This window comes from Grammomys surdaster, unplaced genomic scaffold (genome assembly GCF_004785775.1).
Source record: "Grammomys surdaster isolate TR1022 unplaced genomic scaffold, NIH_TR_1.0 126029, whole genome shotgun sequence".
In the NCBI taxonomy this organism is placed as follows: domain Eukaryota; kingdom Metazoa; phylum Chordata; class Mammalia; order Rodentia; family Muridae; genus Grammomys; species Grammomys surdaster.
The window spans coordinates 4,961,733-4,976,379 of NW_021620842.1; the positions used below are offsets into that span (position 1 = coordinate 4,961,733).

A 14,647-nucleotide genomic window follows, 5' to 3' on the forward strand; every position below is an offset into this window, starting at 1 on the left:
GGTGAGAAGTCAGGCGTAATTCTGATAGGTTTGCCTTTATATGTCACTTGGCCTTTTTCCCTTACTGCTTTTAAAATTCTTTCTTTGTTTTGTGCATTTTGTGTCTAGATTATTATGTGACGGGAGATATTTCTTTTTTGATCTAGTCTGTTTGGCGTTCTGTAGGCTTCTTGTGTGATTATGGGCATCTCATTCCTTAGGTTAGGGAAGTTTTCCTCAATAATTTTGTTGAAGATATTTACTGGCCCTTTAAGTTGGGAATCTTCACTCTCATCTATACCTATTATCCTTAGGTTTGGTCTTCTCATTGCATCCTGGATTTCCTGGATGTTTTGTGTTAAGAACTTTTTGCATTTTGCGTTTTCTTTGACAGTTGTGTCAATATTTTCTAAGGTATCTTCTGCACCTGAGATTCTTTCTTCTATCTCTTGTATTCTGTTGGTGATGCTTGTGTCAATGACTCCTGATTTCTTTCTTAGGTTTTCTATCTCCATGGTAATCTCCCTTTGTGATTTCTTTACTGTTTCTTCTTCCATTTTTATGTCCTGGATGGTTTTGTTGAATTCCTTCATCTGTTTGTTTGTGTTTTCTTGTAATTCTTTAAGGGATTTTTGTGTTTCTTTAAGGACTTCATCCTGTTTACCTGTGTTCTCCTCAAGTTTCTTGATAATGTTATTTATTTCCTTCTTATAGTCCTCTATCATCATCATTAGATGTGATTTTAGATCTGGTTCTTGCTTTCCTGGTGATATGGGGAGTTCGGGACTTTCTAATGTGGGAGAACTAGGTTCTGATGATGGCAAGTACCTTGGGTTGCTGGTGCTTGTATTCTTGCGCTTGCCTTTTGCCATCTGGATCGCCTTTGTGCAATCTGTGCTGTCTCTGACTGGGGCCTGTCTTTCCTATTATCTAGGTTGTGTCAGAATTGTTTGGGATGGGTTTTGCTGCTGGGGTTAGACCTGAGGCCCAAGATCTGCTCAGTGTTCGGGTGGAAACCGGAAGGGGGCCCGGGCTCTGGGTCAGGAGTGGATTCCTGGGTCCCAGTGGGTTCTGGTTGCTCCCTGATTGGGAGCAACTATTGCTGCTTCCTATCCTAAGATACTGATTGGGTTAGAGCTTCTGGGATCCCCGCTTCCTCTGGGTGCTGTGAGTTTGGATGCAGTGCTGATTCCCGGGATTTGCCAAGTGCTCGGGCTCAGAGTGGAAGGAACCCGCGCCCTGGGCTAGGAGTGAATTCTTGGGTCCCAGAGTGTCCCGGTTGCTCCTTGTTTGGGGGCAAGTATTGCCACCTCCTAGCCTAAGATACTGCTAGTTTAGGCTGAGAGCCCCTCTTCCTCTGGTTTCTGTGAGATTGGGTGCAGAGCTGCCTCCCGGGATCTGCTGTGTGCTTGGGCCCAGACAGGATGGAGCCTGCTCCGGGCCAGGAGTGAATTCCTGGGTCCCAGTGGGTCCCGGTTGCTCCCTCTTTGGGGCAAGTGCTGCTTTTTCCTTACCTGGAATGCTGCCTGAGTTAAAGCTCCTGGGAGTCCTTCTTCCTCTCGGTTTTCTGGGGTTGGGTGCTGAGCTGTCGCCTGTGACCTGCTCTATGTTCCTTCATGGCTCTTATAGTAGCACTTTCAACTACCTTTTGTCATATGAGCCTCAGACAATAGGAGAGGAAACAAGATCAGAAGGGAAATGCTTACCCTCATCCCACAATAAATGGCAGATCATGGCTGGATATGCTCCTGCACTCAGCCCACTCACTGAGGGCAAGTACCTCCTCACTCCATTGCCCATTTCCTTTCCTGTTTAGTTTTGGAATTCACTTCTTATTTGCCACATAGTGAATTGCTGAGAGTCTACCCAGGTAACTGTGGTGGATTAAATCCATGTATATAACAGTGCCTCCTACTACTGAAACCCCATTAAAGGAAGACATGTAAGCCCACGGGGCTTACCCTAGGGACACCAATAGGGACATGTAAGCCCACAGGGCTGGGTAGGAGCACTGTGCAGCAGAAGCTGTAAGTTAACAACATTTTGGATGTTATGTTTATATGAGTGGGAGCTGCACAGGATTCAGTTTTGCTACTATGGCTCATAGTAAAGAAAAGCCAATAATAATTGAACTAACATAGTCTACAACCCAAAGATGGCTTAGTAGATATAAGATGTGGCCATTACCTTTGCAAACAGGAGATTTAGCTAGGATTCTGGGCAGATATAGATGACCCTCTCTTTGTCTCCAGCAAGAGATTTCTGGGGGATCTAAAGCAGAAAAATGCAGCCCTGGGCACCATTGGAGGCAGCTGTAAGCAGAAATGGCAATGAAAGGAATGAAGGGAATGGAGCGTGCAGACCCCAACCAGGAGATTACTTCTACAGGGAAATAGAATGAAGGATGCTAGCAGTTAAAGGTTCTTCAATCAAAAAGCTGGTTTTCATTTGTACATCTTTGCAGGCCTCTATCTTCTTCTCCCCCAGGGATAGCTAGGTCCATTGTGCACTGGGCTGGACTGGAGGGAGAGAAGCTTAAGCCAGGCACCGGTGAGTTCAGGTCAGTGATGAGTGCATGAGCAAAGAACACACACACACAAACACACACACACACACACACCCCAGTTCTTCAGGGAACTGGTTCAGTTTATTTGGGGACAACAAAGGCTATTTAAATATTTTGACAGTGAGTAGGGTATGTCTAGGTGAGTTTACTTCATTGGCCAGGACCAAGATGTTGCAGATGCCTCATGTGCATGAGGAGGAATTCCAGGTGCTTCTGAACATGACCTTATGAGGGGAAAGGAAGTTTAACCCAACTACTGACAACATGACTTCCTCTAGTGAGGCAAGGGGCAGGGAACACTGGGCTCTGTACACCATGACAAGCAGACCCGGGGCAGTGGGGGAGCCATCCTATTCCTGCCCATGTCAGGACAAGATTTCCTAGGTTTGGATATGCCTCGAGCCCACTCTTTCTCAGGGGCTGCTCCTGGTCTCATGGCTCTCTGACCCCACACATCTCCCTATAAGGCTACTTTTGATGTGTCCATTTCCACATTCATAGAGTTTCTGAGCACTTTTAGCATTTAAAAGGCAAATGGCTTAAGTTCAGCCAATGGGAGAAGAGTCTGTTAAAGTGTGGCTTAGTTAGAGTTTTATTGCTGTGAAGAGACACTGTGACCAAAACAGCTGTTGCAGAGTACATTTAATTGCTGCTGGCTTATAGTTTCAGAAGTTTACTCTATTATCATAATGGCAGGAAGCATGGTAGGGTGCAGGCTGATATGGTGCCTGAGAAGGAGCTGAGAGTTCTACATCTTAACCCAAAGACAGCAGCAGGAGACTGTCTTGGTCACACTGACCAAACTTAAGCATATATATGAGATCTCAAAGCCCGGCTTCCATAGTGACACCCTTCTCTCTAACAAGGTTACACCTTATTGGAAGCAATAAGGCCACATGTCCTAATAGTGCCACTTTCTATGGGCCAAGCATATTCAAACCATCACAGAGAGGCAAGACAAACCTTAAATTGAATGAAAGGTACATAGAAATCTGGCAGAAGGCTCATGCCTGTATCCTATCACTTGGAATGGTGAGAAAGGAGGGTCATTATTGTAAGGCTAGCCTGGGATGCATAGAGTGCTGGGCCAGCCTGGGCTATTGAATGAGACTTTGTCTTTTTTTTTCTTTTTTCTTTTTTTTTTCTTTTTTAACATATGTAGTAGAAATGGCAACAATAAAAATTATGTAGCTTTTTAAAACTATAAAAATTTGATATCAAAACATAAGTAGGATCAGGACCCATGAGATGGCTCAATGGGCTAAGTGCTTGTTGCATAACTCTGATGACCTCAATTTGATCACCAGAACCCACACAGAGGTGGAAGGAGAGATCCAACTCTGTATAGTTTTTCTCTGACCTCCACTAGTGCTGTGGGACACATGCTGTGATGTCACACACACACACACACACACACACACCATAAATAAAATAAGGTTAGAATCTAATAAAAATAATGATATCTAGAAAAGAAGAGTGGCCTATTGGAAATTCAATGTATAATTACTGACCTAAAACATTTACAGTGGAAGAGTTAGAAATTTGAAGATAAAAGTTGTCTAAATCTTCCAGAAAACAGAATCAAAGAAATAAAGAGATAGGGAAAAGGTAAAGATAAGAAAATTAGAGGCATTATTGAAGAGGTCTAAAATATGACTACCAGGAGCTCCAGGAAGCAGAGATGGCAGAGTAGTTCTGGGTATCAGGAGGCTGTGTACCAGAATGGAAGGATGAAGAAGGTCACATAGGCTGAGGCAAGGCATTTTGATATTTTAGAACTTGGTGTTAAGGAGAGGATCAGAAAGACTCCAGAGAGAGGACTAACATAGGCCATGTATGAAGAACTGGGCCTCTGGATGATATCAGAATTCCCAACAGCTCCTTTAGACACTGGGATATGGGAGCGATGCTTTCAGACTTTGAGAAAAAGTGATTTCCAGCCTAGCATTCTGGTGCCAACTAGTCTTTGAGCTAGTGTGAGTATAGAGCAAGGTCTTTTTAGATGTGTGGTGCTTAGATTGAGGGTCTCACAAGCACTCTGCAGAAAGTTCTTGGCAGAAAAGCCATATGAACAAAGGAATATCCCACAAGAGACAAAAGATCTGGAAAATAGGGGTCTCTTACATGTGCTGAAGGGAAATCTAGGGTGACAGCTAAACTAAGTAGAGAGCCTTTCATAGTCAGGGTTTCTATTCCTGCACAAACATCATGACCAAGAAGCAAGCTGGTGAGGAAAAGGTTTATTCAGCTTACACTTCCACATTGCTGTTCATCACCAAAGAAAGTCAGGACTGGAACTTAAGCAGGTCAGGAAGCAGGAGCTGACGCAGAGGCTGTGGAGAGATGTTACTTACTGGCTAGCTTCCCCTGGCTGGCTCAGCCTGCTTTCTTAGAATATAGAATCCAAGACAATCAACCCAGGGATGGCATCACCCACAGTGGGCTCTCCCTGCTTGATCACTAATTGAGAAAATGTCTTACAGCTGGACCTCATGGAGGGATTTCCTCAACTGAAGCTCCTTTCTCTGTGATAACTCCAGCCTGTGTCAAGTTGACACAAAAAGACAGCCAGTACAGAGCCCAAGTTTGAACCTTTGAGGAAATGTGTCATCTGGGATACTCCAGGAAACTACAACAGAGATGATCAATTACTAATGGGTTTGACTATTGGGAGGGACTTTTCTTTGTTTTTTTTCTTTCTGAGAATTTGGAGACAATGTATAGTTTGTAATAATTTTATGAACTAAGTAGGCAAGTAGAACAAAATAGTTGCTAATTCCAAGAGTTCAAAAAACTGAACATGGATGGCAATGTAATGATGAATGCAGCCTTACTTAGTACAATGTCATACAAAACTGTTTCAACCCGTAATGCTGTAATTGTTAGGAGAGATCTTGAGGTGGAGAAAACTGACTCAAAAGCTAAATCCCTATATACCTCTGATCCAAGCCAGTTGGTAAAACTGAAATATTAGAATTCAAGAAGCACAAGGACACTGTCATGGTAACACCTGAATTCAGACCAGAAATAGTGCCTAAGGAATAGCAAAGATTGAGACTTTGAGGGAAAAACTGGGAAGAGAGTGGGCTACTGTTTTCCTGTTAAGCCCTACAGTATGGTTTGCTAGGTCAAAACATGGCAATAATGAAGGTACAGTTGTAGCAACACAATTCTAGAGTGGCAGTGTTGACAGAGTTCTAGTTCCTCCTGTTAGTGTTCAATGGGATCTTACAGGGAACTGGCCATTTCTCCCTTGTGGGTACCAAATTCCTTCTAAATGATTGGCATGTTAAATTCTGTTCCATGGACAGGATATAGATTTGGATCTTATCCCTTGTTTTTCCCCCTCCCCTTCCCCCCCCCCCAAAAAAAAAGGAATAAAACTCTGGTTTAGGAATCTTCAGGTTGGGAATAGATTCTGAACTTGAACCTGGCCAGATCAGAGATGCAGTCTCCAGTACTGTTGTATTATCAGATCCAGGCTGCTGAGGGATCACAAGAAGGGTTGTGTATTATGAAAAATGAATATCATATATGAACATATCCTAATGTATATTTTCATCTCAGCCTTTTCTCCCTTGTGCTTATGGATAGACCAATTTGTAGTTTCAAAGGAGACTAAGATTTTACTGTACTTAAATATGTAATCCCTTTACTTGTCCATCATGTTGACTGGGTAGGAAAAGATCAGGGGTCATTCAGAGAGCAGGATAGTCCCAGGGATGGAACCAGTTCACTTACTGACAGTCACTGTGGCAAGTAGTATCAGTTCATGGACAGCCACCATCCTCTGACACATTGTTGGCATTCTGCTGGCTCTTACACAGTGATAATATGCAGATAGCATTGCATCACAGCCCTGTTAGTTGCCTAATATTTGGGGATGATGGAATTATTTAGGAGACATAAGGATTTTGTGATAAAATAAGATATCTCCCCTAAAAGAGTTTAAGAAAAATCTCTTAATATTCTTTTCTTGATGAAAACTTTCCTATGATTTGTTTCATTTCCTTAGAAATCCAATGAAAAAGATTTGGAAGCAATACAGCAGAACTGTTATTTAATGACTGCAGAGGAGCTCAAGTTTGGGAGCGATGGCTTAATAACAGAAAAGTGTTCTCGGCAGTCACCAGACAGCAAACTCATCTTCTCCAAGGCAAGCTTGACTGAAATTGGTGTTCACATGTGAATGTATTCATCTTCTTTTCTGAAACTTGTTTGATAAGTTTTTTTGATCTAGAGACTCTCCAGTGCCTTCTTGCTGATAATTGCGCTTGCAACAGGTGGGAGGGAGAGGGTTTGTCTAGCAGCTCTGCAAATTAGTATCCTTTGTATGGGCAGTCCTGTTTGCTGTGCACTTGAGACTGAGAAATTCCGCCTTGCTAGAAGAGTAGCCTGGTATCTGTTCCATCAAAGGTTATCTCTTGAGAAATGCTGAATTATAAGTAGTAACAAAGTTGTCCTGCTGAAATGCTGCCACTTCCTCATCTTGTCCCACATTGTTGGTCTAATCTACCATAACTGTCTTTGTCTACTCTTGCTCTAAATAAGGACACAGAGCATTATTATATTAATTATGAGCTTTGGACATTGTAGCTGGCCAGATTCTTAGTTATTCTAACCCAACAATATTGGCTTGGCCTAGATCCTGCTCCGTGGTCCATTACCTGTCCATCTTAATCTTGTCCTGATGCCTGCTTCTTCATCCGTGTCCAGCTGGCCTCTGGCTTCCGGTTCCCACCTAACTTCTCTTTCAGCCCGAAAAATCCCATCTTAACTCTCCAGCCTAGCTGTACTGCCAAAGTCTCATAATAAATATAAGTCTCTGTGTATTTAATCAGAGCCAAAGATGGGCATAGATGGTTTTAGTAACTGTCTCCATTCCTCTAAATGCACCAGAGAGCATACTGATGCCTGAAAGCACTGTTGGTGTCTCAGTGTGCCTTTGCTTATGTCTCCCTCCCTGCCTTGGTGGTATTCTGTTTATCTTTTAACCCCTGAGTATCCCTGTCTACACCTGTGTAGGGTAACGCTCCCTGACCCTACAGCGCTCTATTGGCTCCTCTTTTGTAACACACTCCTTCTCTAGCTGCTCTTATCGGCTCCATCCTTCTGCTTCTCCTCCTCTGGGCCAGGTGCAGCACCACTGGCAGGCTCTTCAGGAGTGGAAACCAGTGCTCTTCTCTAAATCCAGTGCTCAGCCCTATACTTGGCTCTGGAAATGTGCGTTGAGTGGTTATATGAATAATGGAGTGTGGCAGCCTGTGTGCAAAAGACGTGTTAACTCTAGGTCAAGTTCTTTAAACCTTTATAAAATTAGGCAAATTAGTCCTCTGATGAATAGTTGGTGGTGACTTGTGATTTTGTGAAAGATGTTTCTCACATTAATGGACAAACTGGACAGCATGGGCATCCATCAGGACAAATGTCGACCTTAGGCTGGCATAGAGCTGAAGGTTGCCCTTGTGCCCTACCACCCTACAGTTCTCCAGTTGTAGAGTGGACAGTTAAAGGTCCATGGGCAGGAACCAGAGCGGCTGTGGTGGTTGTAGTGGATGGGTAGGCTGGCATTTGTTTTCCAGTAGGCACAGAAATGTTTTTTGCAAACAGTACTTTCATGGTGCTGCAGTGACAGACTCGGTCCTGGGCATGGTGGGATGAACAGAACCAAGAACTAAGTCTCAGTCAATGCTTTGTTTTTTGTTTTGTTTGTTTTGTTTTGTTTTGTTTTGTATTTTGATTTGAATCAAAGTTTGTGGAACCGTTGAGGTACATAGGACCTGTAAAGAGGTAGCCTGTCCTTTGAGGCTAAGCACTGCAAGGGAATATAAATAAAAGTTAAAAATACCTCTCTGGGTTCCCTGAGGGACAAGCCTGACTGAATAGGGGCTGATGTCAAAAGTATCCCCTCTCCAGGAAAAAGACATCATGATGGGTATGACCCTCATGCCTCACTAGACAACGACAGGAGAACCGGATCCATAACAAGGTCCCCTTCAATTACTGGAGGTCAGGCCTCTATCCCTACCTTAGCAAGATTAGAATTGCCACAGCCCTTCTATACTTAGAGAAGGGAGGAGATGTCAGGGGCAGCCCTGTGTATACACACTGAAGGCCTAAAATCAGCCATAGGCCTAAAATCAGCAATAGGCCTGACATACATGCATGCTAACACAAAGTCTTGGGTCTCTGTAGAAAAACATTGAAACAGAGGGCTATAAGCTATTATAAACAGGCAGCTTTAGTGGAAATTTACCAGCTTGAGTAGTCATAGACCTTGTAAATAGGTAGCCTTAGTGGATAGTACCAACTTAGATAAGGACAAGTGAATCATAGGCAGAATCATAATGACCTGTCTTCTAAACCTTCACCCAGCCAATACCCTGTTCTGAAAGATATTTGTACTCCAGCACCTTCCCCACATCCTGCCTTTTTGTGTTTATAACCCCTGTGTGAATAGGTAAAAATTACCATTTGATTAAAAAAAAAGAAAAGGCAACTTACTGGTCAATGTAACTGTAAAACCTGTCAGTGTCCTGTCAGTGTCCTTCAGATGTAGGATGTGCTGTCCAGGGTCTACTGTGCAACTCTACTTCATGTTGTGTTTTATAAAAATAAAGAGAAACCAGAGATTTAAAAAAAAAATAGCCTGTTTTGAAATCAAACAGTTTAGGTCAGGTAGTGTCCTGGCTAATTTTATATTAACATGACACAGGCTAGAGTCATTTGAAAGGAGGGAACTTGAATTGAGAAAAATCCCTCCATAAGATCCAGCTGTAGGATCCATCCTGGGTGGTGCTATTCCTGGGTTGCTGGTCCTGGGTTCTATAAGAAAGCAGACTGAACAAGCCTTGGGGGACAAGTGAGTGAGAAGCATCCCTTCATGGCCTCTCCATCAACCCTTGCATCGAGGTCCCTGCCCTGTTTAAATTCCTGGCATTGCTTCCTTCAATAGTGAACTACAAGAAAGAAGTGTAAGCCAATAAAACCCTTTCCTCCCCAACTTGCTTTTAGTCATGGTGTTTAATTGTCACAATAGGAATCCAAACAAGGTAGTTTAGAGGATAGGTCTTCACTGATTTACATCATGTACTTATTAAACTTTGCTTTTGGAATAGCATTTTAGTCCTGTATAGTTCATTGATCAGAATGTCTATGATCTTATGAAGCAGGTTGAATATATTAATATTTTATTTATTTATTTATTCATTTATTTATTTTGTGTGGAATAATGTCTGTCCCTTGTATAACCATGGGTACCAGGGCATTGCATGAACATTTGGTAGCATCCACATCTTGGCAATTCTTAAATTACTGTGCAAAATGCTGAAGTATTTGGCAAAGGACTTAATTCTGTTGTGCAGGGATAATTGCAAATTGTGGATAAGGAATTGTAAATTATACTTCAGAATTGTAAATTTCTGGGTGTCAATTTAAGAACTCCTGGCTGCTACAGACTTGTCTCTGTTCTATTTCCTTAAGAAAAGTTTGCTTTTCAAATGATTGTTCTTTCTGTGTAGAAAATGTGTATTTTTTTCTGCAATGCCCTTGGCCATTTTGTGTTGATTTGGGATTTATCCTCTGCCCATTTTTACAAAGAGCCCAAGGCTATGGTAGTGTTTCTATTCCTGCTAAGCATGTGTGATCCTGAGAATTAATGCTTAGAAGTGATCAGGGAACTGAAGAAGAGGGCGTGAAGTTCTCTGGCTATATGTGACTTGCCACAGGCGCGATTTCTAACTTTGTTGTTGACCTGGTTGGGATATGTGGCTGCATTTTGTGAGTATTAAAATAAATGTCTTTGTTCCTGGGTTGTGACACAGCTGCTGAAATAGGCCCCATCCATCTACCAGGTCACCAAATTGCCCTGATTAGCAGGAAGTGATGCATTAAGCCTTCTCTTTACCTTTCTGCTGTTTTGTCATATTGTAGTCTGTACTGTACACCTGTTTTCTTGAAGTTATTCCAGAACCAGTGTCAGAAAGTGCCCTTGCCCTTGTTGGGTACATGATGTCAGTCATGCTACTTAAGATCTCTAGCCTTTGTCAAGTCACCAGATCTCTTAAAATGTGCCTTTATAGTCTTTGAGGCAGATTTTAATCTGTCCTTCTAAGAGGATTAGTGATAATAGAGACATCCTAGTAAGTTTGCTCTGGATTGAATGCTCCAGAAGCTAGCATAGAATAGTTTGAGTTCAACAGCTATGCAGAGTGACTTTGGGAACAAACTAAGGGTTCTCATAGGTACCATGTGGGAGGCTCTGGGAAAACTGAAGGAGTGCCATGGATTTGGAGAACAATAGACTTTTTGACTTAAGACACTGCCGTTCTGATGGTGTGAGATGTCTCTGTCTTAATCTTAGAATGCCCAAGAGACAGTTGTGCTTGTTTAACGAGGGCCCAGGGCCTTGCCCACAGAGGAGCAGTGTCTGCCTATGGACTGCTGTTATGTTTCTAGCACATTCTGATGAGGCAAAATAGTGATGAGTGGGTGATCACTCCTAGGGCTGTGGAGGATGCACTGCAAGCCACACATGAAGATGTGTGCCAAGCTCAGTGCCAGATGTCTGTGTTGAGAGACCTCCTGTTGAGCTGTTACGTGATTGGAGATGCTACTCAGTAGGTGCCTCACTGCCCACCATCCCCAGGCAGCCTAGCTCTCTTCTGTGCCAAGGAAATGTACTGGCTGTCAGCTCTGCTGAGGGAGCCAAATGACTTCATTCTAATGGGGCATGAGTCAGCGCAGGGGAATAGGTGATTGATGAAATGGGACGCAAATGGCTCCGAAGAGTTCATTTATTTAACATGGGTGAGCAATTTGCTTCTAGGAAGACGTTGACTCACTCTGACTTCCATTATGCAAAATATCCACAGGAATCTCTGCTCTTAAGATTCATATCAGTCCCTGTGTTCCCCTCTTACCTATTTAATCATCAGTTCAGCGAGTGTTTATGGCAGGATTTGATTTGTGCCAGACACCAGGCCTGGTTGAGGATAACTGCATTGCTCAGACTGAACAGGTGGTTGGCACGAAAGCTCTGGGTAAAAGTGAGTGGGTGCTTCAAGACCAGAGGAGGGCATCTTTTTTGGCTAGAGAAGACTCCCTATGAGATTGAGCTGGAGAAGAGCCTATGAAGTGCACTGGAGTGTCACTGGAGAGTGGTAAGCAATGTCTCTCCATCTCTGAGGTCTCTTAGGGTCTTTGAGACTTGGGGAGGGATGTCTGTGATCCCCAAGATGGAAGTCAGGAAAAAAGAATGAAGACAGAAGCTAAGAAATGTGGTGAGATGCCAGGAAAAAGAGGAAAGGAGAGCTGGGCTGGGAATCGGGGCCTTGACATGGCAGTACCTTCATGTGGCTCAGGGCTTGGACTACTGAGATTCTCTCCACTAGAATTCCATATTTTTCTGCTCTATTTTTTTTAACCCTTAGTTAACTTTGACCTCACATACAAGTCCATATCCTGACTACTGATTATCAGTTAAGTGGACTGGCTCAGTTACAACTGAACAGATTGATACAGTGCTCCATATAGTAAAACTGTACAGGATTTCTATGAAGCACCTAGCACAGCTCCAGAACATGGGAATGGTACTTAGGGCTGATACCAGGTGTCCACTCCATACCAGGCACCATGCATCGATTAATTCATTTAAGTTTTTTAACCTCCTGAGACAAATATGGATGTGCTGAGGACCCCATGCCATACTCCATGATCCTGATGGTGATCACCCTCCTTGTGTCTTCATTTCTAGAACTGGGAGAAGGGTGTCATCTCTACACCCAGTTATATTCAGATTCAGTGAGAAACTACTTGGATAGTATTTAGTATAACAAGCCATAACAAGTCAGCATAGCTAGTAATGGGACAGGCAAGAAATGATATACTGTGAGACAAGATACAATGACTATACCAAAGACTTGGTGACTTTCCTTGTCTTGATGTCATTTCAGGTGCTTATGTGCAGGCAAGTTCTGAGAGAACCCCAATGAAGCACTGTTGTATACAGAAGCATTTAGGAGTACTTAGGCCAGTGGCCTGTAGTATGATTTATAAAAGTGTTAGATATCTACCTGGGTAATTAGCATCTTTGCTAGGATTGGAAGAACAACACTGTTCTCCTTGGTCAGGGTACTTAGCCTTTGGTCCACTGCATGTTTTTGGCAGTCAGTGTAGGCCAAAAGACCCATGTTCTAGAAAAAAAAATGTTTAAATGCACAGAATTTATATATGCATTGGCTTATGAAGTGAACCAATATATTGAAATTCAATTATCAAAGTATAAACAATTTTCTAGAGAAATTATATTTTTAATTAATATATTTTTAAATAACAAAATTTAACGGTGAGGGTAGTGACTACAGTAGCTTTGAAGTAGTAAGAAGAATAAATGTTCTGAAATCTCTTTGGCATTTACAAATAACTGTTTTTAGCTGGCAGTGTCATAGAGCTACCCTTAATGTTCATATGGCCACTGCAATCAAAGAGAATGATGGTTTGAGTTAGAGGTTAGTGAGCAGAAGATGCCACAGTGTTCTCTGGTCACATGTGAGTATGTACCCTCTGTGTTAGTGAGGTTGAGAAGAAGGTGAGCAGCAGCCTTCACTTTTCCATGAACTAGATATTTTCCTAACATTTGGGCAGCAGACATTCACCTAGCTACTACACCAGGAAATGAGCATAGATCCTGGGCTGCCTTCAATTCTCAGGCTTATTCACAGTTCATCAGCTGTCTCAGGAACACTTCACACAAAGGTCCGATGTGGTATCCCATCTTGAGATTTTCAGTCTTGATTCTTTAGTTCCATGACCCTGGTGGTTTGAAGAGTGCAGAACAATTACCATGCTCTTCATGTGGGGCTCCTTGCTGTGTGTTTGGTGATTTGGTTTAGTTAGTGCATCTTTTGTGGAAGTATCAAGAGTAGTGATGCTGTGTTCACAGTTCCTCTTGCTTTACACTACGAACTCCATGTGTTTAGTTACTAGCTGTGCTGGCTTTGATATATTCACAAAGACTCTGTCTTCAGGTTCTTGACTATCCAGTTGCCCTTTTTTTCTGTGTACTAAGGAAGAGTTTAAGGGTAGTGTCTGTAAATTGCCTAATATTCAAAGACTCACGGTCTGGTTTTAGTGTTCTTTCATGTCTGTTGGCTGAATTGTTTATTACCATGATGGTTGCCAAATGGATCTGCTTTCTGATCCCATCATTCTTCCCATATGTATTAACTAGCCATTTTACTATAAAGCAAAACCTCTTCTCATGTATTTGTTTGTATCAATTTTGAACTTTGTAATATAATTATTTTGATGTTCAAATTGTCTCTTGTTTAGCTAGTAAGAGCTTTAAAAATGACTTTTGTAACTTCTAGACAACTTTTCATCATTGTTTTCATCTATCTATCTATCTATCTATCTATCTTTCTATCTATCAGCTTTGTTAGATTATAACTGACAAACATCAAGTTTTGGTGGCTGGGATGTAATTTAGTGCCACATAGAGTGCTTGACTATGCACAATTCTCTGGGTTCAGTCTGTAGTACCAGTAAAACACACACACACACACACAAACACACACACATCACATAGTGTCACACATATAGATACAGACACACACTTAAAGTTATACAATTAGCTTTTGTGAATTCATCACCATAATCAAGATAACTAACGCAATCATCACCTCACAGCGTTACCTTTCCCTATGGTTTTTAAAGATCTACCTTTTTAGCAGATGTCAAGTATCTGGGACTCAGTTGTTTACCTTGGTCATCTTGCTGTGCACTACATCTCTGAGATTTACTTGTATAACTGAAACTGTTTGATGCCCTGCACCTCTATTTTGTCCTCTTGCAGAGGCTCTGGCAATCACTGCTCTGATCATAAAACATGCATCTTTTGGCACAACAGAATGCTGGAGACACATCATGCCTGTGTTTTTTTTTTCTGTTCAGTACTGGAGTTAGCCGTTTCTCCAGATATCTCTAGTTCGTTAGCATAATTTATCTGAATCTGCTCCATAATTTCAAAAAGTGGTAGTCATTGCCAATTGATTTTTAGGTGGGAATGCCCAAGCTATTAATTAGCAACTTTTGAAATCCCCA

At 42.2% G+C, this 14,647-nt stretch overlaps 1 protein-coding gene across 4 annotated transcripts in view; it reads left to right on the forward strand.

Annotated features, from left to right (window-relative positions):
• The window catches only part of Cdk5rap2 (CDK5 regulatory subunit associated protein 2), a 185,866-nt gene that overhangs the window by 85,055 nt on the left and 86,164 nt on the right, over nucleotides 1-14,647 (forward strand). For all 4 annotated transcript variants that reach the window (XM_028754629.1, XM_028754631.1, XM_028754632.1 and 1 more), the window contains exon 14: nucleotides 6,561-6,701. In XM_028754629.1, coding sequence (XP_028610462.1) covers nucleotides 6,561-6,701 — 141 coding nt within the window. The remainder of the gene's footprint in view (nucleotides 1-6,560; nucleotides 6,702-14,647) is intronic.